Raw genomic sequence first — 23,536 nt, forward strand, 5'->3', positions numbered from 1 at the left:
AAAAAAAAAAAAAAAAAAAAAAAAAAAAAAAAAAAAGAGAAAATTCATTTTATATTTATAATTCACAGAATATATAGTATATCAATAGTTTCACGTATAAAAATATATGATAACAATAAGAAAAAAAAAAAAAAAAAAAAAAATTTAAACCTGATCTTTATTTATATTTGATGATCTAGTATTATATGGACTTCTAGAGTTATTAGAAGAATGTCTAATATATCTACTGTTGTTATTGTCCTTTTTATTATTCATTTCTTTATTTTTTAATCTATCACTTTTTCTTATATATGTATTAGATACATTTTCACCATTATTTTTTTTTTTTCCATTTCTCTTTCTACTTTTTCTAGGAGATTTTTTTTGTTGATTATTTCTTCTATTGGACTTATTCTTATCATTTTTTCGTTTAGTTCTACTTCTGTTTCTTCTATACCTCTTGCTATAAGAGTTTGAAACATTACTATATGTATAATCTTCATTATAATAATCGTCATCATCTTCATCATCATCTTCGTCATCATCTTCTTCATCATCACCAGTAAAATACTCAGCTGACTGATCGCTCGTAAACATAGAAGAAGCTTCACTTATAATAGCTATTTCTGTGTTCCTCTCTGAACTAGCAATATTCTCATAATTTAAAGAACTGTTAATATTATTATTATATAAATTATTTCTAAACATAGAAAAAATATCATTATATCTAGCATAACTTGAAAAAAATGAATTATTAAAAGTTCTTGTATTTGATAAATCATAATTATCCAATGGTGATCTAGCATAAACAGAATAAGAATTATAAAATGCACAAGTCATAATATGATCTATATTTTTGATTATACAATTTCTTCCTTTTAATGGATAATTATTTAATAAATTGTAATTTTCTCTAATTATTAAATTTTTTAAATATTTTTCTTGTAAAATATGTAACAAGTTCACTATGTGAGAATTCATATATGCCATCTTATTATTATTTGCATATACAAATAATTTGTAATCAAAATCTTTTTTATTTTTATCTACCTTTTCATAATGATTTAAATAACTTCTAAAAAAATCTTTTAACTTTCTGTTATAGCTACTTTTTCTATTATAATAAATATAATTATCTATATTATCTTCTTCTTTGCATGGTAATCTTTTTAAAAATCTATAAATAATAGAATTATCTAATTCTTCTTTATCTTTTTTATTATAGTAATTATTAAAAAATAGGTTATCATTTAAATCCCTATATTTATTATAAATTTTATTTATTCTCATAACATTTATATAACTTCTCTTGCTTTTTTTAGTATTACTATTTTTAAATATTTCTAAATACTTATTGATTTTTTTAATGAATTCATTTTTGTTATCTATTTTATTCTTGACTGATTCTGAATTAGAAAAATTATTTACAAAAATGTTTGAATTATTACAGGAGGCAATATTATAATTACTATTGCCTTCATTCATAATCACACTATTATCATTTGGTATTTTATCATTTGATTTATTGAAATTGATATTTTCATAATTAATATCTTTATTAAAAATAACGTTATCTGAAATATTATTAAAATCTAAATCATCCCTTATTTCAATAGTTTTGTGTTTGTTTTTACTATGAATATTATTAATGTTATTATTATTATTATTATTTAATGACTTAATCTTTATATGATTTTGTATCATTTTATAAAGTATATCATATAAGAGTATATTTTTATAAGTCATTTGATTATTTTTTAATTTTTTTTTTAAATAATTCATATAACTTAAATATATGCCTAATGAATTAATTTTATTTTTTTTTAAAAATTCAAAATAATTATTACATGAATTAAAGCTAGAAAATCTAGGAAGCAATGATTGCAGTTCTTGCTCATATATTTTAAATTTTTTATCAACAAATATATTTGTATTATTAAAATTATTTAAAATTGATTTGCTTTCTTCTTTTCTTACTTTTTTTCTTTTATACGATATATCATTGTAGTCTATATTTTTTAATAATTTATTATATAACTTTTCTTCATTCTTCTTATTATCACTCCTTTTTTTTATTATATGATCATTTTTTGAATAATTTGAATATGGGTGATAATTCATTTTTTCATTTTTAAATCCATTAAAAAAACTAACATTATTATATTTATAATCGCTATTTTCCCATTCATTATTTATAATATTATTATATATATCATTATTGACAAAATGATCATCACTGTCATACCAATCACTTTCATAAAACCTTTTATTTTTGCTACTTTCTCCATCAAGACTATTATTTGAAGACTCGTTTAAGTAATCTGTATAATAATCATATTTAGAATCATCACTAAAAAAGCTAATAGAACTATTTTTGTCAAAATCGGAATCAACATCACTAATAACTTGTTCTTTTTTTAAAAAATACGGTTTTATACCATCATTATCTGAATTAAAATATTGTTTTAATTTATTTATTGTTTGATTTTTTGAACTTTTGTTATTTTCTGATGAACTATCCTCATCCAGTATAAATTCGTTTGATTTATTAGATGGAACTACACTATCATTGATTTGAATAAAATTCTTATTTTTATTTATATCTATAACTTTATTTTTATTCTTATCATAAAAATTAGAATAATTATTTATTACATTATCAATATTTATAACTTCTTTTCTTGCATTTATATTTTTTTTGATGTTTTCATTATGAACATCTTCTACACTTATAACTTCATTATTTATATTTTCTATATTTTCTATATTTATAATTTGTTTTTCTCCTGTAAAATTTTTATTTCTTATGAGCTCACTATTATCTAATATTTTTACGTCATCATTTTTATTATTTTTATTTCTATAATTTTTCTTTTTTCTTAATTTTTTTTCTTTATTTGAAAATTTTGAATTGCTATCAGTGTAAAGTGTATATATTGTCTTTGCTGAACTCGAAAAATCAGAGCTTTCATCTATATTTGTGTTATTCTTGCTACTACTTTTTTTATTTTTACTCTTTTTACTGTTATCATTAGATTTATTATTATTCACATTATCATTTATATTAATATCAACATTGCTATTATTATTATTATTATTATTAGCATTATTACTTAAATTATTAGTAACACTATTCCTATTATTAATATTTCTACCACTTTCGTTGTATGCCGTATATGAATCATATATATAAACATCTGACATAACATTTAAATTATCATAATTTTCAGTATTTTCATTTGCATTTGATTCATTTAAATAACAAATTTGTGATGAGGTAATTTGTTCCGTTAAGGTGAATTTATAGCAAAAATTTTTGTTCATTGTAAAAATTGAAAAATAACCATAATTATGTGCAACAACAAAAATATGACCATTTTTATTCCATTCAGCACTTATATTTTTTAATTCACTATCATAAGAAAATTTTTTAATAATTTTTTTTTTTTGTACATTTAATAAGTAAATGTATTTTCTAAAACATGCAAAAAGAATAATATCATTATAAAAAGGATTTGGCTCAATAAAACTAACAAAACTATCACATTTCTTCAAATCAAAATATTTAATTTCTTCATATGCTTTTGTGTTAAATATAGATAAATTTGTTTTCATTGTAACAGCATTAATGTTTTCCTTTGATGCATTAGATTTATTTGTTATTCCATCAGCAACTATTATATATTCATCTGTATTATTAAAAGCTATGTTACTTATTTTGTAATGTAGCTTTTTCGCACGTAACTTTGATTTATTGTTGGATTTTTCATTATATATACAATGAATGCATCTTTGATGCTGTTCACATTTATTGCAATTATTTTTTAAAATGTTATAACTTACATCATAACTTTTATTTATACAATTATCTCGATAATGTCCTTTATGTATTTTTTTTTTTCGTTGCCTTTGATTATCTACTTTTGATAAATCTTCCTGGTCACTTGAAGAGTAACAATAAGAAGAACAAGACGTTGATGATATAATAAATAAATTATTTTCATTTTCCTTATTTATTTCGTTTAATACATTTTCGTTTTTATTTTTTGCTTTGCTATTTTCGTTAATAACTGATGATTCTAATAAAAACTCTATATATAAGGATGTATAAAAACAACAAATAAAAATTTTATTATCTTTTTTTTTTTTGTTTATATCATTCAAATAATTTTGAAAATTCCATAAATAAATTGATCCATTTGTATGAACAGTTACGAAATCAGCTGAATTATTTGAAAAAGTGAATAAAAATATTTCTTCATTGAAATCTTCAAATTTTTTAAACATAACAAAACCAATATTGTTTTTTACATTTTGAAGTATATTAATTTCAAAAAATTGAAAAATTTTTCTATAAGAATTATCTTCTTCATTTATTTTTTTTTTTTTTTCTCCTTTGTATAATACTTCTATAACATCATCTCCATTTAAATTATACATTTCATCGTTTATTTTGTTAACGTATTTTGTAATTACAACGTCATTAGGTGATATTATTAAATTTTCCTCATTTTCTTCATCATAAATTTTCCTTGTTGTTAAAAGTAAAAACATAAGTTTCTTTTTTCTATTTTTATAATTTGCATTTATATAATCCATATCACTAAACTTATCAATAGAATTGTTTTGTGTATTTATAAAAATTAAATAGCTATTTTTTAATTCTTTTATAGGCTTTTTTGATATAATTAAATTATTGTATATGTATGGTGCAATATTATAATTTAACGAATATGAAAATTGTAAATAAGGAAAAAATTTAATATTATTTATATACATATTTAATGATTTTATTAACTGAATATCGTTATTTAAGTCATCAAATTTAATTATAAAAAAATAAGCATTGGTGGAACATAATGCATATGTTTTATAATGACTATTAAATTTTTTTGTATCACTATAAAAAAATTTTACATTTTTCATAAAAAAAGTTCTTCTATATGTAAAAAGAATTTTAAATTTATATTTATCTAAATGCCAAAATTTTACTATTCCTTTTTCATCACAAGATATAATATACTTATTAGACTTATGTATATCAAAATCAGTAATAGAATAATTATGAGCTCTAATAGATATTACTAAGTTTCCTGTTATAACGTGAAAAATTTTGATAAAACCATCTTTTCCAGTAGTTATAACATTTTCACTATTTTCATCAAACTTTACTTTTGTAATAAAATTATAATCTTTTTTATGAGGGAGAAAATGAGACAGTATAGTTATATTTCTTTTAATATTTTTTATACAGTAATTAAATTCTTCAAACATAGATTTTGTATTAATACTATTCCTGTTTTTTATGTCATTTTTTGCATAAAACAATTTATATTTTACTTTGTTATATAAATTATTATACCGATTACACTCATAACTTGTTATTTTTATAGATTTCTTTTTGTTATTTTCATACTCTTCTTTTAATTTATTTTGACTATTAAAGAAAAGCTCTTTTATATTATGTTGAGGATATTTACATGTTAATATATTTATAACATTCTTAAAAATATTAAACATATCTGATTCTATTTTATTTTTTTTACACAAAGACATTTTTTTATTTTCCATATAATTTTCATCATTTCTCACTTTTAATTGTTTATTTTTTGTTGTAAAATCTATTTCTCTATCTCTTGCTGATAAACATGTATTTATATTGCTATTAAAAAATTTCACAATATGATTTGTAGTATCATTATAAATAGTATTATCATAATTAATTTCCTTATTATTAATAACATTTTTATAACTATTTTCACTACTGAAAAATAATTTATCTCTATATTCATTAGATAAATCTATGCTCTTACCACCCTCTGTAATAGAACTTCTATTCCTTTTATGGCTTACATGGTTTGTTTTGCAGTTAGTTAAATTTTCTTTTTTTATATTTTCAGATATTTTAATATAATCATCATTATATCTTAAATTATTATTTGGAATAGTGCTTCCACAATTATCATTTTCATCTATATAATTATTCATTTTATTATCATCTTCAATAATTAAATTGTTCTTTTTTAACACTTTATATACATCATGAGTTATTTTACTACTGCTATTCTTCTTAATTTCTTTCAGACATATATTCATTAATACTTTGTAAGAATCACTTACATCAATATATTCAGTTACATTTTTGTTTAATTCGTTCAATTTTTTTAAGCGTCCTTTTTCAAAAGTATTTTCATTCATTAAGTTTTTATTTAAACTTTCATAATTTTCAAACAAGCAATATTTATTATTAACATAATTTGAATTATCATAATTTTGATTATGTTTTGATTTTATTTTACTTTTTATTTCATCATTTTCATTTATATTATCATTATTAATACTTGGATTATTTTTTGTTACTTTGCCATTTTCCTGTACTTCATCATTGTTAATATCTAGAAAAATATTTTCTTCATATTTATCTGAAATTTTTTCTTCATCATTTAACTTTTGTTTTTTAAAAATGGAAGTTTTCTTATGGTTATTACATTTCTCTGTATTCATTTTTCTTTCTTTTTGTAAATCATAAGATTATATATATATATATATATATATTTTTTCATCTATACCTTTTATATGTTAACCTTAATTGTATTTGCTGAAATTATGGCAATATTTTTTTGTTTTTAATAACATCAATGTTTTTTATATTTTTATATATATAACTTTCTTTCTATTTTCATCATTAAACTATCTGAATAATATATATGAACTATTTTCTATATACTTAAATTCTATTCATTAATATTTTATTAATATAGCTATTTTCATTATATTCGTTACAATGTTATATTCATCAAGAATTTATATATTATTTTTATATATTTTATGAAAACTACTATTCAAAGGATTTAAGTTTGAATTATGCATAATTTTTTCAAATATCTTTTTATCAAGTATATAACAGATGTTTTTAAATTTTGTTAAAAACATAATTTTTTTTTTTTTTATTATCTTGGAGCATTTCATGTAAATTTATATATATATATATATAATTATTTACATTTTATGCATTATATATATATACATATATATTTAATAATTTTAAATATTTTGTTTTTTTTGCTTATTGCTTATTTTCACTTTCATTTTAATTTACTTTTTATGTTATTTTATTTTATTTTATTTTACAATTTGTTTTCAAAAAATATTTTTCATACTATGAATATTTTAAAGAAAGATAGAAAAATATATTTTATTTGTAATTATTACATAATTTTATTTATACCTTAACAGATTTTTGTTTTATGAATATTTAAATTTTTCATCCATTAATTAAACATTAGTATAATTTTAGAAGTAATAAAATATAATTTTTTTTTTAATTTTTTAAAAAGTACATTTTGTAAGTTTATTTTTTAAATTGTCAAAAAAATAATTTCAGATTAATTTCTTTTTTAATATTCTATATTAAATATTTTTAAAAATATGTTATAAAACAAAATGCAAACACAAACTAATTAAGAAAACCAAAAAGTTAAAAAAAAAAAAAATTAATATAAAAAAAAGCATAAGCAAAAATATGCATACTTAAAATACACCTAACTACTAAAAAGTTTTTTTTTTTTTAAATATTATTTTTTCCATTATATCAACTTTTCAATAAGATTTTACATAAATTAAGTAGATAAGTCTTTTTTTTTTTTTTTTAAGTATTTTTTCTTTGGATTCAACGGAAATATATATATATATATATATAAAGAGTAATATATTCCTAAATGCAACAATTTAAAATAAACTTAATATCTTTGTATTGAAAAATATTATTCTATAATATAAATTTCAAATATAATAGATTGTAAGAATTAAATGTTTTTGAGGATTTATTTTTTTTATATTATTAAATTTTCATTTTTGTTATTTTTCTTTTTAAAATGATAGTGTTTTATTTTTTTTTTTCTTTTTAAATTGTTTTTTATATACATAGAAATTCAAATGATATCAGTAAAATGTAGAAACAAAAAACAAATAAATGAAATGCAAAATATATGTAAAAATATTCACTCAAATATGAGTACTTCATAATTTTATAAAATGTCTAACTCTTTTTATCTTATAATTTCTCATGTTTTTTTCAAAGTACTGTATAAAATAAATTGGAGAAATTTTAATAGATGTGTCTTTTTATTTAACATATCTATATATGTATCAATTTAATTTTATTTATCTCTATTTTTTATTTTTTATTCATTTATTTCAAAGAATATGCAACTCTTATTTCTATAATGATATAAAAGTTTTTCTTAGATTCTCCTATATTTTCAATGTATTTAGTTATTTAGAAAAGATTTACATATAAAGAAATTTCTAGACAATTTGAAGAAGTGTTTTTCTAAATTTTTTTCTTTTTATTCATTTTATTATTTGTTTAAAAGAGATGTAATAAAAATATTAATCTAAAATATATATTTTTGTAAAACTATATAATTTTTTTTTTTTTTTTTTTTTTTTTTTTTTTTGAAAATCAAATATTTTATTTGTTTTGAAAATTTCATAACAATTTTATGTGTTTATCCTACATTAAAAATATTAAGTATATAGAAATATTAATAACAATCCTTATATATACCATGTAAAATTCTAAATTATTTTAAGTAACTGATTTTTACAGTATTCTTGTATTTTGTATATAAATTTTTTAAATATTATAGAAATAAGCATGCATTTATATTATTTATTTTTATGTATTTATATTTCTTATAAGTTTTTCAATGACATAAAAAGAAATAAAAAATTATCGTCTTTTTTTTTAAAGTATTCTTTACTACTATAACTTCTGAAGTTTATATTTTCTTTTTGTTATTTTTTACATTACTAAAAGTAAATATGAGATATGATAAAGTCATATATAAATAGTAGATGCGAAAATCGTTTATCGAAAAGAAAAAAAAGGGATACATGAATATCATAATTTAAAACTTTCTCTTAATTTTTTATATTAAAATAAAAAATCTTTATTGTTCATCTTTTTTTTTTTAGATTTTTTATAGTTGAATGAAACTTTTGTATCTTTTTTTTTTATTATATATTTTAAGTACTCAAGAAATATCCTTTCTTTTACTACTTATATATATATATAATTTATAGTATATAAAAAAATACTTTCTGTTTTTCATATTTTGTTGTATTCTATTTTTTTTTAAATTGTGATCAAATAAATTTTTAGCTATTCAGAACTAAAATTTCCATTTTATTTAGGAGTTAAATGCACAATAAAAAAAAAAAAAAAAAAAAAAAAAAAAAAGAGATAAGAGGAATTAAAATGTAATATGAATGTTCACGTATTTTAATTTATGAAAAAAAAAAAAAAAAAAAAATTTCGTATAAAATTAATACTTTTATAATTTTGTGTGTAGTATTATTTTTGTTATTATTCTCTTTTTTTATTATGAATTTTTTTTTTTTACATACTGTATATAAAGTACTTTTCTTAATATACTTTTAAAAAATTTTGTATTTTAAAAAAATAAATTAGATGCATATTTATAATAAGTAGTTAAATATTCAAAGTGTTTATTTTTATGTAACAATTTTATGCATATAGAAAAAAAAAAAAAAAATGAAAAAAATGAAATAAAATAATAATATGGAAATAGATAATTTACAAAGAAAATTAGATAAGGAAGAAGTGAGTATCTTAAGGAACATAAAAAAGTGTGAAGTTAATTTAGATAAGATACACAAAAATGAAAAAAAAGAATATTTAAATGATATAACTGGAGAAAATAATGCTAATGATAATTCATTTATTAACTCTGATGAAAATGTAAATGAAAATAGAAAAAATTGCATTTTAAAATATAACAATAATAAGAGTATAAATATAATTAATAATATAAATAATTCCAGCAATATTACAGAGAACATTTATTCATGTGAGATAGTTAATAAGAACAATAATTTAGATATATCATCATCATTTAGTAAAACAAACATCAGCGATTTTCACAAAAGTAATAATTACATTAACAGTGAATATAATAATATATCATATAATAAAAATAATACAATTCAATACGATGTATTAGAAAGTGTTAAAAGAGAAGAATTACTTTTTTCAAGCATAACAAATGAAAATTCGTTAAATGAAGAAAAAAATATATTTAATTCAAATGATTCTAGTGAAAGTAATTTTGTGTGTAATGATGAAATTAATGAAATAAATAGTTTAATTTTTCCTGACGAACAAAAAAAAAATACTCTTGAAAGTTTATCAAATAGCTATCTGAAAAATGAAGATGAAATAAATTTTAATCAAGACGAAAAAGATATGGAGAGTGATGATGATAAAGAAATAAAAAGAATATTGAATGTACTTCAAAATTTAAAAAATTATAAATTTAATGATTCAAATGATTTTGATAATGATGCTAATTATGAATGTTTAGATAATGGAAACTCATTAAATGAAAATACAAATTTACATAAATGCGAAATTGATGAAGGTAATAAAATTGAAGTTGAAAACATTTTTTGTGATAAAAATATTCCTTTCCTTGAAAATGAATATGCATTTAATAATACAAAAGATAATGATGGAGAAAATATTAACATATGTAAAATAAAAGAAAAATATAAAAATTTTACCCTTTCTCTAAATGTTTTAAATGACTATGAAATGCATAATAACAATATGAAAGAGAAAAATGAAGAGACAGAAAATGAAAAAAGTGAAATAAAAAGTAAAGAAAATAGGGAATTAGAAGAAGAAAAAAATGAAAGAGGAAGTGAGATAGAAAAAGATAATACCTTATATAAAGAAGAAAACAAAGAAAAAAATGAAGAAAATATATTAAAAGAAGAATATATATTATACAAAGAAAAAAGCAACTTGGAAGATGAATTAGAAAAAAATAATAAATTATACGAAAATAAAAATGATGGAATATGTGAAGATAGTATTGATGAATTAAATAAAAAAAAAATTAAATTAAATGAGGACAATAATGATGAATTAAATAAAAAAGAAAATAGTAATACATTTACTGAAATGCAAAATTACGATAAATACACCAGTGAAATTATGAATAACAAAAGTTTTAGCAATTTATTTTCTAGTTATCCAAATAATATTAAAAAACAAAAAGTTTATTATAATAACTATAAAAACAGTTATAACGAAATAATTAATTACCAAAAAAGTTTTTCCATCCTAACTAGTGATCAATCAGATACTTATGTAACAAAAGAAAGAAATAACAGTAAAAAAAATAACGTCAGTTATAAAAATAAATCGATTGAAAAAAAATATCATTATAATAACAAAAGTAACCTTAATTCTAAAGCGAAAAATATTATTTATGGAAAAAAAGAAAAAAATAAAAAAAATTCAATTAATTTAACCATGAAACGAAAAACTGATCAAGAAATATTGTTAACTGAAACTGAAGAAAAAAAAAACGAAGAAAATTTAAATTCGGAAAGTAATACAGTGAGTTTCATTTTGAGTAAGGATAACAAAAATTTAGAGAAAATAAGAAAAAAAAAATTATTAAAGGCAAATATTAATAATGTAAAAAATATAGATAAAACTAGCGATAATTATACAAATGATATAAATGAAAATGTAAACGATGGAAAATATATGAACGTAAATAATGATAATACAGATTTTCCTGATTCCAATATTTTAGAAAGTACAAAAAATATTTCATCACAAAATAGAGATATTACAGAAAAGTTAATAGATATAGAGAAGTTAAATACTTTCAATGAAGAAAATTTTGAATTTGATATGTATTTGAATAAATTAAATAATTTAAAAAGTCTTCTTCATCAGGAAATTAGTGATAGTGATGATAATAGTACTGTTGAACTAATTAAGGAAGAAAATATTATTATTGATAAAAATGATCATAAAAAAAAAAAAATAGATGAAGAAAATGAAGACAAAATAAAAATGATAGATGAAAATGAATACAAACAACAAAAAAAAGATGGAACAATATGTGAATATACTAAAGATGATAATATTATAGAGAAAGATGAAAACGAAAATTATATAAATAAATTTATATATGATAATAATGTAGAAGATAATAATTTGAATTTAGAGAAACAAAAGTTGAAGATAGAATTACTTATAGAAAAAAATAAACTCTTGAAAAATGAAATGAAGAATTTGCAAAATAAAATAATTATATTTAAAAAAAAAGAAATAAAATTTAATAAAAATAAAGAAAAATATAAAAGAAAGTTATCAATGATTAACGATTATGAAAAAAAAATAGATTATATTATAAATGATTTTAATAAGCTGAAGGAAAAGTGTACAATTAAGGAAAAAAAATTAGCAAAGTTCGAAGAAATAACAAAATGTATGAATGAACAATTTTCACTTAGTAAAATTCAATTTGAAAATAAAATGAATGAATACGTTATATTTTTAAAAAAAAAAGATTCAGAAATATATATGCTTAAAGAACTAATTAAAGAAAAAGAAAAAATAATTTCATTTAATGATAGTATATTAAAACAATATAAAAATGATATTGATGATATGTTAATGCAAAATATTGAAAGAATTGAACATGTTCAGAAAAAATTAAAAGTACAGCAAAGTATGATAAAAGAAAAAGAATTAAAATCAAAAAAAGCGGAAGAAGAAATTAGAACTTATTTAGAACAAATAAATAAATTAGATAATGAAATAAAAAGGTTAGAATTACAAATAAAGATGGAAGAAGAAAAAAAGAAAGAATTAAAGAGAAGTTATGAAAAGGAAAAGGAAAAAAATATAAATTTAACTAATCAAATTGAGGAATTAAATAAAGTAAATAATGATTTACATTATAAGGTAGATAATCTTAATGAAAAGGTAGATAATTTATTAAACAATGAAAAAAATATTATTAATGATAAAAATGAATTAGTTGAATGTAAAAAGTTATTAAAAGAAGAGAATGAGAAAATTAAAAGTGAAATAGATTTATTATTAAAAGAAAAAATAAAAGTTGAAGATAGCTTAAACACAGTTAATTTAGAAAAAAATAAAATATGTGAGGAAATAGAAATCTTGAAAAAAGAAAATGAACAAAAAAACTATGATATAACTAATTTAAGAAATGAATTAAGTAAGCTAGAAAAAAAAAGTAAAGAATTGCAAGAAGAAAAAGACAACCTTCAAAAAAGAAATATGGATGAAATTTGCGAAAAAGACAAAATGAAAAATATTTTAGAAGAGAGAAATATAGAAATAGAAAATTATCAGAAAGAAAAGGAATTAACAGAAAAAAAAATTTCTGATTTAGAAAAAATCAAGGAAGAAACCATTTTCAAGAATGAAAAAGAAATTGAGTTTTTAAAAAATGAAGTAAAGATTTTGGAACAAAAACTTGAAGAAACGAGCAAATTGTATAACAAAGAAAAAGAAGTTATAGAAAATTTAAATGAGGAAAAAAATAAATTTATTAAAGAATGTGAGAGATTAAAAAATAAAAATAAAAAAATTACATCCAAATTAAAAGAAAACCAAATTAATGCCAATGAAACTTTAAACAAAATTATTAAAGAAAAAGAAGAAAATTTAGAGAAAGAAAAAAATGATTTTTCAAAAAAACTTGAGTCATTAGAACACGAGTTTCAAAAATCATACAGCGAAATACATGAACAAAAAGAAAAATTAGAAATAGAATTAAATGAATTAAAGACTATAAACGAAGATATCAAAAAAAATTCTAAAAACCTTTTAAATGTTAATGATCTATTAATGAAAGAAATGAAAACATACAATGAAGAAAAAGAAAAATTTATTAAAGGATTAAAAAATATCAAACAAGCATATATAAAATTAAAAAATGAAAATGATGAATTGAAGAAGAATTCTTTCTCATATATTAAGAAAGAAATTGAGGAAAATTATGTATCCATAAATATTCATAATAATGTATTAAACGAACAAAAAAATCTAATTTTAGAAAAGGATATAATGAAATCTCAATTAAAAGAAAATGAAAGCTTAATAAACGTTTTAAACAAAGAAAAGTCAGAAATTAGTGAAATTTTAAGTAAAATTACAAAAGAAAATGAAGAATTAAATACAAATATAAAAGTCAAAAGTAAAATTACAGAAGATATAACTTTAAATGTTGAGGTTAAAAAAAAAAAAAAAAATTCATTTGTTAATTTACATGTACCAAAAATATCTATATAATAAAAAAAAAACTAAATGTATTTATTTATTTATTTATATAAATTTTTATATAATTAAAATACTAATAATAAATATTATTATTATTTTTTTTTATATTTTCTTATTAGAAATTGAAGTTGGATATAAATAATAAAGAAGAAGAAATAAAGAAAAAAACTCTCGAAATTAAAAAAGTAGAAAGAGATTACAAAAAATTATTAGAGGATTACAAAATAGAAAAAAAAAATTTAGTTTCAAAATATGAGAATGAACTAGACACATATATAAGCAAATGTGAATTTACTCATGCAAAATATAAAAAAAGCGAAGAAGAAGTAAGAATAATTTATAAATAAAAAAATACATATATATATATATATGTGTAACAAGCTTAAACTTTTTTATGTAATTAAACAAGTACATTAAAGTATATTTATAATTAATGTACATATAACTTTATTTTAATTTGTTAATATAAAATTATATTATTGTCTAAAAATATGATAGAAATTAAAAAAAAATGACTTTATAATAAAAAAAAAAAAAAAAATCTTCTTTTGCATTGTGTTAATATAGATTAAAGAATTAAAAAATAAATTAAAAATGAAAGATGAAGTAATAGAATACACCCATAAAGAAATAGAAAATATCAAAGAGTCTTTCTGGTATTATATGAAGAAAATAGTTTTTTTTAATAAATTTTTAATAAATGGTATTGATACTATTATTTTGTTATTATTTTGTTTTTTGCAGCAATGAATATGAAAATAAAATCAAAAATTTAGTTGAAGAAAAAGATAAAGAAATAAATTTAATTCAAAAAAAGTATAAGGAATTGCATGAAGATAATAACGTATGTCTAACCTTTGCAAAAAAAAAAAAAAAAAAAAAATGAAGAAAATATATGGTTTAATATATATATGAAAATGTATATTTACTTAATATATATATACCTTTTCTTAATTTTTTTTTTTTTAGATGAATAAAAATGAAATAATAAAATTAAATAAAATGCTAGAAGACGCAAATAAAAAAATAAAAAAGAGGGATATGGAGATGTATATATTACTTGAAGAAAATAAAAAACAAAAAGAAAAGGCTGCAAAAAAAATGACAAAAGTAAATGAGTTACTAAATAATCTACATAAAGAATATACTGATAATATTCCCTAACTCTAAAAACTTTTTCAATTTTCAAAAGTAATATTCAATGTAGGATTTTATTTAAAAAATTATGAATCTTGATTTATTAAAATATTTAACAATTTTTTAAAACTATTTTATAAATAAATGTTTAAAATTTTATTATTATTTTTTTTATTTATTATCTATATTTATTTTTTAAATATGTATGCATATGAAATAATATATTTTAATTTGTTTTATTTTATATGCTTTGTAATATTTATAAAAATGGTAATGAAAAAAAAAAATTGTCTACTTTTTTTAATTTTTTTGTCGTAATATTTTTAATAAAAACAGCATTAAAATAAGTTATTCTTTTTTTTTTTTTTTTTTTTTTTAATAAATTTTTAAAGAATATATATATATATATACATAGATTTTTTTTTCTTTTTTTTTTTTTTTTTTGTATAATGAAAATTTTTAATTTAAAAAAAGAAAAATATAAAAAATTACAATATTATATAACGCTTTCATTAATAGTCTTTATTTAGTTTTCGTCATCAGAAGATGTTAAAACATCATTTGGTGTAATTACTTTTAAATTTTTTGGCAAAGAGCTTTCATTTCTTGGTAATGTTACTTTTTTAAATGTAAGTTCATTTGAGTTTGGTTTATTCTCAGTAGAAACCATTTTTTTGAATTGAAAATTCAAAAATGTATTATTAATTTTCCTTTTTAAATTTTTCATTTCATAATTATTATTCAAATTATTTTTCAATATAAAATTTTCTAATTCCTCATCTATAATTGCATTTTTTGTTTTCAAATGATTATAAATAAGAAAAGCAATTTTTTTTTCCGAAGGTAATATAAATGTAATTGCCTGTCCTGCTAGGTAAAAAAAAAAAAAAAAAAATACATGTTCATATAAAAATACATATAATATGAAAAATGTATGATCATTTAAAAAAAAATAAAAAAAATAAAAAAAATATCATGTAAATTAAAATTAGGATGATCATAAATTTTTGAATGTACTGAAAAGTATATAAAATTAAAAATCATATACATAGTATGGAAATTAAAAATAATTATAAGAATATCAATGTATATATATTTCTTGATTACCTTTGTTATTTACTCTGGAACATCTACCTATCCTATGAATATAAATAAAAATATCATGAGGACAATCAAAATTAATTACAAAGTTTAAATCGACTATATCAATTCCTCTAGACATTAAATCAGTACTAATTAAAATTTGTGTTTTTTTTTTTTTTAAACTTTCAAATTTATATATTCTCTCTGTTTGATCAATGTCACCATGAATATAATCAAATGAGATATTTTTTAAAGAAAATTCTTTTTTCAACTTTTCATATAATTTAATAACATTTTTTTTGCTATTACAAAAAATAAATCCTTGTCCTGTACTTAAACACTTTTCTATATTCGTTAACAAGTATTCATATTTAAGATTTTCATCAACAATATAAAACTTTTCATCTATTAGAGAATTATTATCACCTATTTTGGTTATAATAAATTTTTTATTAAGAAAGGGCCTAATCACTTCAATCATATTATCCGAAAATGTCGATGAAAATAAACCTTTCAAAGCATCATTTCTAATATTTTTCAAAATAGATATAACTGAATGGATGAATTGTTTTGAAAATAATTTATCAAATTCATCTAAAATGACATACTTAATGTTTATCAAAGAAAGATATTTTTTATTTACAAAATTAATTAATGTTTTGACATTTGCTATAATAATATCTATCCCTTTTTGAATATCATCGTATGCTTTTTTATAATTAATTCCATTAAATAACATGCATGATTTTAATCTATTCATAGATATCTTGTTCATTTCATCAAAAATTTGTACACATAATTCTCTCGTAGGTGTTAATATTAATGCGTGTGGATATATATAATTTTTTCTTTTTTTTACACTTCCTTCATTATTTTTTTGTTCTTTTTTTTTATGGTTTAACAAGTGAATAATTAAAGAGATAACATAAGATAGAGTTTTTCCTGATCCGGTTCTACTTTTTGCTATAAAATCTCTACCACTTAAAAAAATTGGTATGACTATACTTTGAACTGGTGATAAAATACTTATTGATTTATTATAAATATTTTCTAATATTTCTTTATCTATTAGATTTTTTAACTGTAAAAACGAAAATATTGGCTTTGGTACATTAAAACCAATAGTTATAATATTATTTTTTTTTTTATATTCAACACTTTCTTCTAAGGTAAAATTACTTATTTTTTCATCAGTAATAAAGATGTCTTTACTAAAATCTTCCAATTCAACTTCATCATAGTTTAAGTTATCTATAATTTTTTCTTCTTCCTTGTTATTATTTTTTTCAAAGTGAAGAAAATAAAAATCATCATTATATTTATTTTCATTGTCATTTACATTATCATTATCATTTCTTTCTTCATTTTTCTTTTTTTCAATGAATTCATATATATCTGCTGTTGCATCATTATCATCTAAACTATTATCATCGTCATTATTTTCATTATTATTTGTTGAATTAAAGTATGTAATTTTTTTGTTATTTTCACTTAAATATTTCTCATTGTTATTTTTTTTATATTCCCCTTCACAATTACTATTAATTTTTTCTTTTAATTCTACTTTTTTTTTTTCTTCTTCAATAACTTTATTTATTTCTACCATAAATTCATCTAATGGATCAATTTCCTCTTCATTCTTTAAAACCATATTCACATTTTTTTTATTCTCATAATTATCATTCTCATTATCTTCAAAAAGTTTATCCTCATCTGAATCAATCATCTTTAATTTAGAGTTTCATGTTTAAAAACTTCATTAAATATGTGTGTACAATAAAAAAAAATAGTTATAAAAAAACGGAAGAATAATAAAAAAAAATGTAAAAATTAATATTCAAAAATTACCTCAAAAAACAATTATTAAAAGAATTTAATGAAGTAAAAAGATGAAAAATAAAAAAATAATAATATTTAAAATAAAAAAAGAAAAAGATTAATGAAAAAGATAAATTATAAATTAACAAAAAAAAAAAAAAAAAAAAAAAAAAAAAAAAAAAAAAAAAAAAAAAAAAAAAAAAAAAGAAAAATGAAAAAAAGATATGCATATGCATGTGAATATATTGTAGGAAAAACTGTTAACCAAAAAAAAAAAAAAAAATACATTACAAAACTTAAAAAGATTTATAGATTCTATATTTAAGCATATTTTTTTGAGCAAAAACAAAAATTTAGAAGGTATCGTTATGGTATTTAAAAAAAGGATTAAAAAAAAAAACTTATATAGAATAAGTCCTACTTTTTTTTTAAAAATAGTATTTAATCTTTTTTATTTTTTTTTTCAATTTAATAAAAAATATATAAGAAATAAAAAATATGTATAGGTTTATAAACAACAAATTAAGCTTTTTTTTTTTTTTTTTTCTGATATTTTGAATATATAAATTTTAGCTAGAAAAAAAATTATATGAATAGTGTACAATTCTGTATGTATATATATATATAAGTATAATTTTTTTTAAAGGAAAAAGAAAAAAATGTTAAATAATACAGTTATAATAAAAAAAGTGCCACCGTTTATGAACGAATTAGTAGAAACTTATAATATTTGCTATGGTGGTTTAAATAAAATTGAAAGATGTGTATTTGGTAGAAAGGTGGTAAGAAGAATTAATATGAAAGATACAAAAATGTATCAATTATGTATAATACATTATCAACTATGTAATAGAGAGAAGATATATAAAATATCATATATTCAAGATAATTTAGATTTATGTAACGGTTTTTTTGATAAAGATTCGAAAATGTATTTCTCCAGTGATGGTAGTTTAGGATGCTTATTTTCCAATAATGATAAAAAATTAAGAATAGATCTTTTTAAAAATGAATCAATTAATGGAAAATTTTTTTTTACATGTATGAATAATGTGTCAATTAACGATATACACAGAAATTTTTTTTTTCATGAATCCTTTTGCTCTTTTAATTCTAATAACACGTTATTAATATATAGTGCTGAAAATGATGATATTCGGCTAAAAAAAGAAAACAATTTACCATCAAAAGAAATAGAAATGTTAAAGAAATTGAATAATGGAGTTTATATAGAATCATTTGGTGAAAAATTTAATTGTTCTTTTTTTTATTTATATGTTTATAATTTGTTAGATAATTCTGTTAAATATATAACAGTAAAAGATGTCTCAAGTTGTTATTATAGCCCTCAATTTATTGATGAAACATCTTTTGTTTGTTTATCATATAGAACAGTACCATTCAGATTAGGTATATATGCTTTTAATACTAGACCAAATGATTTATATTTGTGTACACTGAATGACTCAGATATAGATAACTGTGAGGATAAAAAAACGAAAAATAAAAAGAATTATATTCGATGTGCTTATGTAAAGTTATCAGGAAAACATTTTAAGCATACAGCTTCTCCAATTGTTATTAAACATAATGAAGAAGTTTATGTTGCATGTTTAGTAGTTTTTATGAAAGGTGAAGAATGCAAGCAACATATTATGGAATATAATTTAGTTTTAATTAAATTAGCTAAAGAAGAAATAAAGCAGAAAAAAAAAAAAAAAGTGCAAGATGAGAAAAATGAACATTATTACAATAATTCTTTCTCAAGTATAGGAAGTAGTGAAGAAAATTATTACGATAATAATACTAACGATGAAGAAAGAGATATGAATAAAAGAATGAAGTCAGATAATTTTTGTGATCACAACGATGATATATGTAACTATAAAAAATTAGAAACTGAAGTAATTATTAAAGAAGGAAATTATACTTCCTATTTTAGAGGTTTATATACTAATGAAATAAAAGGGTATTGTTATCCATATATTTTTTTAAACACTATTTTTTATAGTAGTAAAATTATTATTGCTGTTCATATGTTTACAAAAAAAATATATAAAGTTCTTATATATAATATATATGATAAAAATGATATAAATACAAGCATAGAAATTTTGTGCATGAAAAATGACAATATATTTGTGAGTATAAGAAATATGTTATTGAATGATGTTTTAGCTTATTGTATATTTAATGAAGCAAATATCAAAGGTGATTATATATATTTAACTAATTTAAAAAGTTACAACCTGGATTTTTTAACATATGATACTATTAAAAAAGAAAAAAGTATTTTATATTCCAATGTTAATGATAATTCAAAAAAATTATTTATGATTTTAAGCGAAATGGAAACGAGCATATTTAAAGAAAAACATCCCTATATAAGAAGAAAAAATCCAAGTTTTAATTTATTATATGAAGATGAACAACATTTTAAATATGATGTACAACAAAAAGGATTACATTTACCAAATTTTAATTTATTTAATGAAAAAAAATTAAGAAATTTAATTTTATATATTCATGGAGGACCTTATAGCACTCTTATAAATGAATACAAAAATGTTTTTATTTTTTATGCTGCATGTGGTTTTGACATTTTGTGTATTAATTATATAGGATCTTTAAGTTTTTCTGATAAACCAAATGTATTATGTGGAAACATAAATTCAATTGAGATAAATGACATAATAGAAAATTTTAAAGATTTCGTTAATTATTTTGGTGATTATGAAAATGTATATTTATATGGTGCATCTTATGGTGGTTATGCTGTTTGTTCAATTTTAACTAAATATAATTTATTCAAAAGTTCTTGTGTAATAAATGGTATATATGAATGGATATTATCTACTTATTCAACAGATGTTCCTGACTATTTTTTTAATCTACCTTTAAATAAAAATTGTGAATATGATGGTAATTATGATAAACAAGATTATTCACGCATATACGAATTATCTCCAATAAATTTTGTAGAAAATATTTCTTGTCCAGTTTTAATTATATGCGGAAAAGATGATTTACGTGTTTCCTATCATAATAGTATATCTTTATATAATAGATTAAGAGGATTAAAAAAAAAATGTAAGTTATTTTTATTTGAAAACTGTAATCACTCTATTGAGAATTATCTCCATGAAGAAACTATGCTTATGAATGTTATTTTATGGTTTTACGATTATGAAATAAAAAAAAAAAAGTAAAAATATTAATGCTAATAATAAACATATATAATGTCTCTTTTTTTTTTTTTTTTTTTTATTGTAGCTTTTCCTGTAATATCAAATTTTAATAATGTTCTTTGTTCTTTTATTATGTTTATTTTATATTTATATATATTTTTTTTTATTAGCAACATTTATAAAAGTTACCTATTACATATGTTTAATTAATACATTTTTCAACACGTTACATCAGAAAAAAAAACACTTTTTTTTTTTTTTTTTTTATTCTGTATGAATGTCTTTGTACTTTTTATAAATATTTCTATTTTTTTTTTTTTTTTTAATTAATTTAAAATTTGAAAACATTTAAATTATAAGAAATTATTAATTTTGTATATATATATATATATATTTTATTAAAATAATTTTTTTAAAAAAATATTTTAATATTTAAAATACTTTAAAAAAAATTTCTTTTTTTTTTTATATATAAGATATATAAAAAAAAAAAAAAAGGTATATCTTTACAAAATATGTACCAATATTTAAATATATGATACATAATTCAGCATTTTTAAAATTATAGAAAGGTGTTAACATACTGATTTAAGGATGTCTTTTTCCAGTACACATATTTGATTATTTGCTGATCTAATAAATATAAAAATAAAGAAAAGAAAATAAAGTTAAAATGAAAAATATATAAAATATATTTATCAAATATATATTTTGATATTGAAAAGAGTTTATAAAATAATACAAAATTAACATATTTTAAAAATATGTATATGTAAAAATATGCTATATCTATATAAAAAAATATTTTTACTTTCTTGTAATGGAATTTATTATATTATCTTCTGAATGATTATTTCTTTCTGTGATTCAAAAAAAAAAAAAAAAAAAAAAAAATAAAAAAATAAAAATATTTAACATATATAAATTATATTTTAATAAATTATTATATTAAAATAAATTTATAGACAAATGAGAAAAAACCTGTTATCCATGGATGATTTAATAATTCTGTTAATGATGGCCTTTTTCCATAATTTTTTTCCAAAGCTTTTTCAAGAAAATCATAGATATTTTTACTAAGATTATGACGGATTTTCAAAGTAGAAAAAGGGATATCATTTTTGACAATTTTAAAATAATTCTTTAAAATATTTCTACTTATAAAAGGATAAGATCCAAATAATAAGAAAAATAATAATACACCTACGTACCATGTATTATTCTTATCATGATATAATCTTTTAATTTCTTGTGGTGATCGAATGAAAAATAGACCATATAAATCTCCATTTTGATCAATATTATCATATTTGTTATTTTTACTTAGTAAACTTAATCTTATTTCCTTTCTATTTTTATCTTTAAAAAAAATACAGTAACCATTTAGATTACCATGATATATGTTATTCTTTTCAAGAAAACAAAGAGAAGTTATTATTTGATAAAACCATTCTGATAATAATCTTTCATTAATGCAATCATTATTTTTTAAGATATCAAATAAAAAACCACCTCTTAAAAAAAAAAAAAAAAAAAAAAAGAATATATATGTTATATTTATACTATATCTAAATTTAAATAATTTTTTAAAATTACGTGCATTTTTCCGTTATAACATAAACAGAATTGTTATCTTCGTATAAATTATAAATTTTTAATAGATAATTAGGAATAGCCAATGTATTTGAATATGTAAAGTCTCTTATTTTCATTAAATAATCAAATGTTATTCCTTTTAGTATGTTTTTATTTACTTTTCTAACCATTCTTTCTTTGTTTCCTTTCACAAAAATAGCAAAATATAACTCTGAATCATCATTTTTATTTATTCTTCTTTCTAATATATATCCTTGATGAAAATATTTTGTATTTTTTTCTTTTGTAGGATAGCACAACCCCATTATAAAAAATAATAAAAATACATATATATTTATATACTTAAAATGGAATAAGAATAAATTTCAATACATTAATGTGTGTAAAAAAATATAAAAAAAATTAAATTAACAATCTATATATTCAAAAAAAAAAAAAAAAAATTTAAAGACATCATTATTATATATATTTTTTATTTTGCTTTTTTATATTAATTATTTTAGCTATTATTAAAGAAAAAGAAATTTAAAGTTTTTTTTTTTTTTTTTTTTTTTTTTTTTTTTAAATAGAAAAAGTTTTTTTTTTTTAAATAAAA

The 23,536-nt window shown here is 18.3% G+C and overlaps 5 protein-coding genes across 5 annotated transcripts; 2 read left to right on the forward strand and 3 right to left on the reverse strand.

Annotated features, from left to right (window-relative positions):
* Positions 1–144: 144 nt before the first annotated feature.
* Positions 145–6,483, reverse strand: PGAL8A_00394500 (conserved Plasmodium protein, unknown function; the record flags this gene model as incomplete). The annotated part of the gene is made up of 1 exon (XM_028670295.1): positions 145–6,483. One exon carries the CDS (start codon positions 6,481–6,483, stop codon positions 145–147), a length of 6,339 nt encoding a protein of 2,112 aa, XP_028527062.1.
* A 3,082-nt stretch (positions 6,484–9,565) lies between these two features.
* PGAL8A_00394600 (microtubule and actin binding protein, putative) lies at positions 9,566–15,283 on the forward strand (the record flags this gene model as incomplete). Its single annotated transcript, XM_028670296.1, has 5 exons — positions 9,566–14,071; positions 14,239–14,445; positions 14,687–14,775; positions 14,864–14,963; positions 15,089–15,283. The coding sequence occupies 5 exons, from the start codon at positions 9,566–9,568 to the stop codon at positions 15,281–15,283; spliced, it is 5,097 nt and encodes a 1,698-aa protein (XP_028527063.1).
* Positions 15,284–15,782: 499 nt separating this feature from the next.
* PGAL8A_00394700 (ATP-dependent RNA helicase, putative) lies at positions 15,783–18,065 on the reverse strand (the record flags this gene model as incomplete). Its single annotated transcript, XM_028670297.1, has 2 exons — positions 15,783–16,123; positions 16,364–18,065. The coding sequence occupies 2 exons, from the start codon at positions 18,063–18,065 to the stop codon at positions 15,783–15,785; spliced, it is 2,043 nt and encodes a 680-aa protein (XP_028527064.1).
* Positions 18,066–18,816: 751 nt separating this feature from the next.
* On the forward strand, positions 18,817–21,366 carry PGAL8A_00394800 (peptidase, putative; the record flags this gene model as incomplete). Its single annotated transcript, XM_028670298.1, has 1 exon — positions 18,817–21,366. The coding sequence occupies one exon, from the start codon at positions 18,817–18,819 to the stop codon at positions 21,364–21,366; it is 2,550 nt and encodes an 849-aa protein (XP_028527065.1).
* Positions 21,367–21,920: 554 nt separating this feature from the next.
* PGAL8A_00394900 (protein kinase, putative) lies at positions 21,921–23,246 on the reverse strand (the record flags this gene model as incomplete). The annotated part of the gene is made up of 4 exons (XM_028670300.1): positions 21,921–21,978; positions 22,157–22,205; positions 22,327–22,859; positions 22,942–23,246. 4 exons carry the CDS (start codon positions 23,244–23,246, stop codon positions 21,921–21,923), a joined length of 945 nt encoding a protein of 314 aa, XP_028527066.1.
* Positions 23,247–23,536: the final 290 nt, after the last annotated feature.

Source organism: Plasmodium gallinaceum (genome assembly GCF_900005855.1).
Source record: "Plasmodium gallinaceum strain 8A genome assembly, contig: PGAL8A_v1_108, whole genome shotgun sequence".
Classification (NCBI taxonomy): domain Eukaryota; phylum Apicomplexa; class Aconoidasida; order Haemosporida; family Plasmodiidae; genus Plasmodium; species Plasmodium gallinaceum.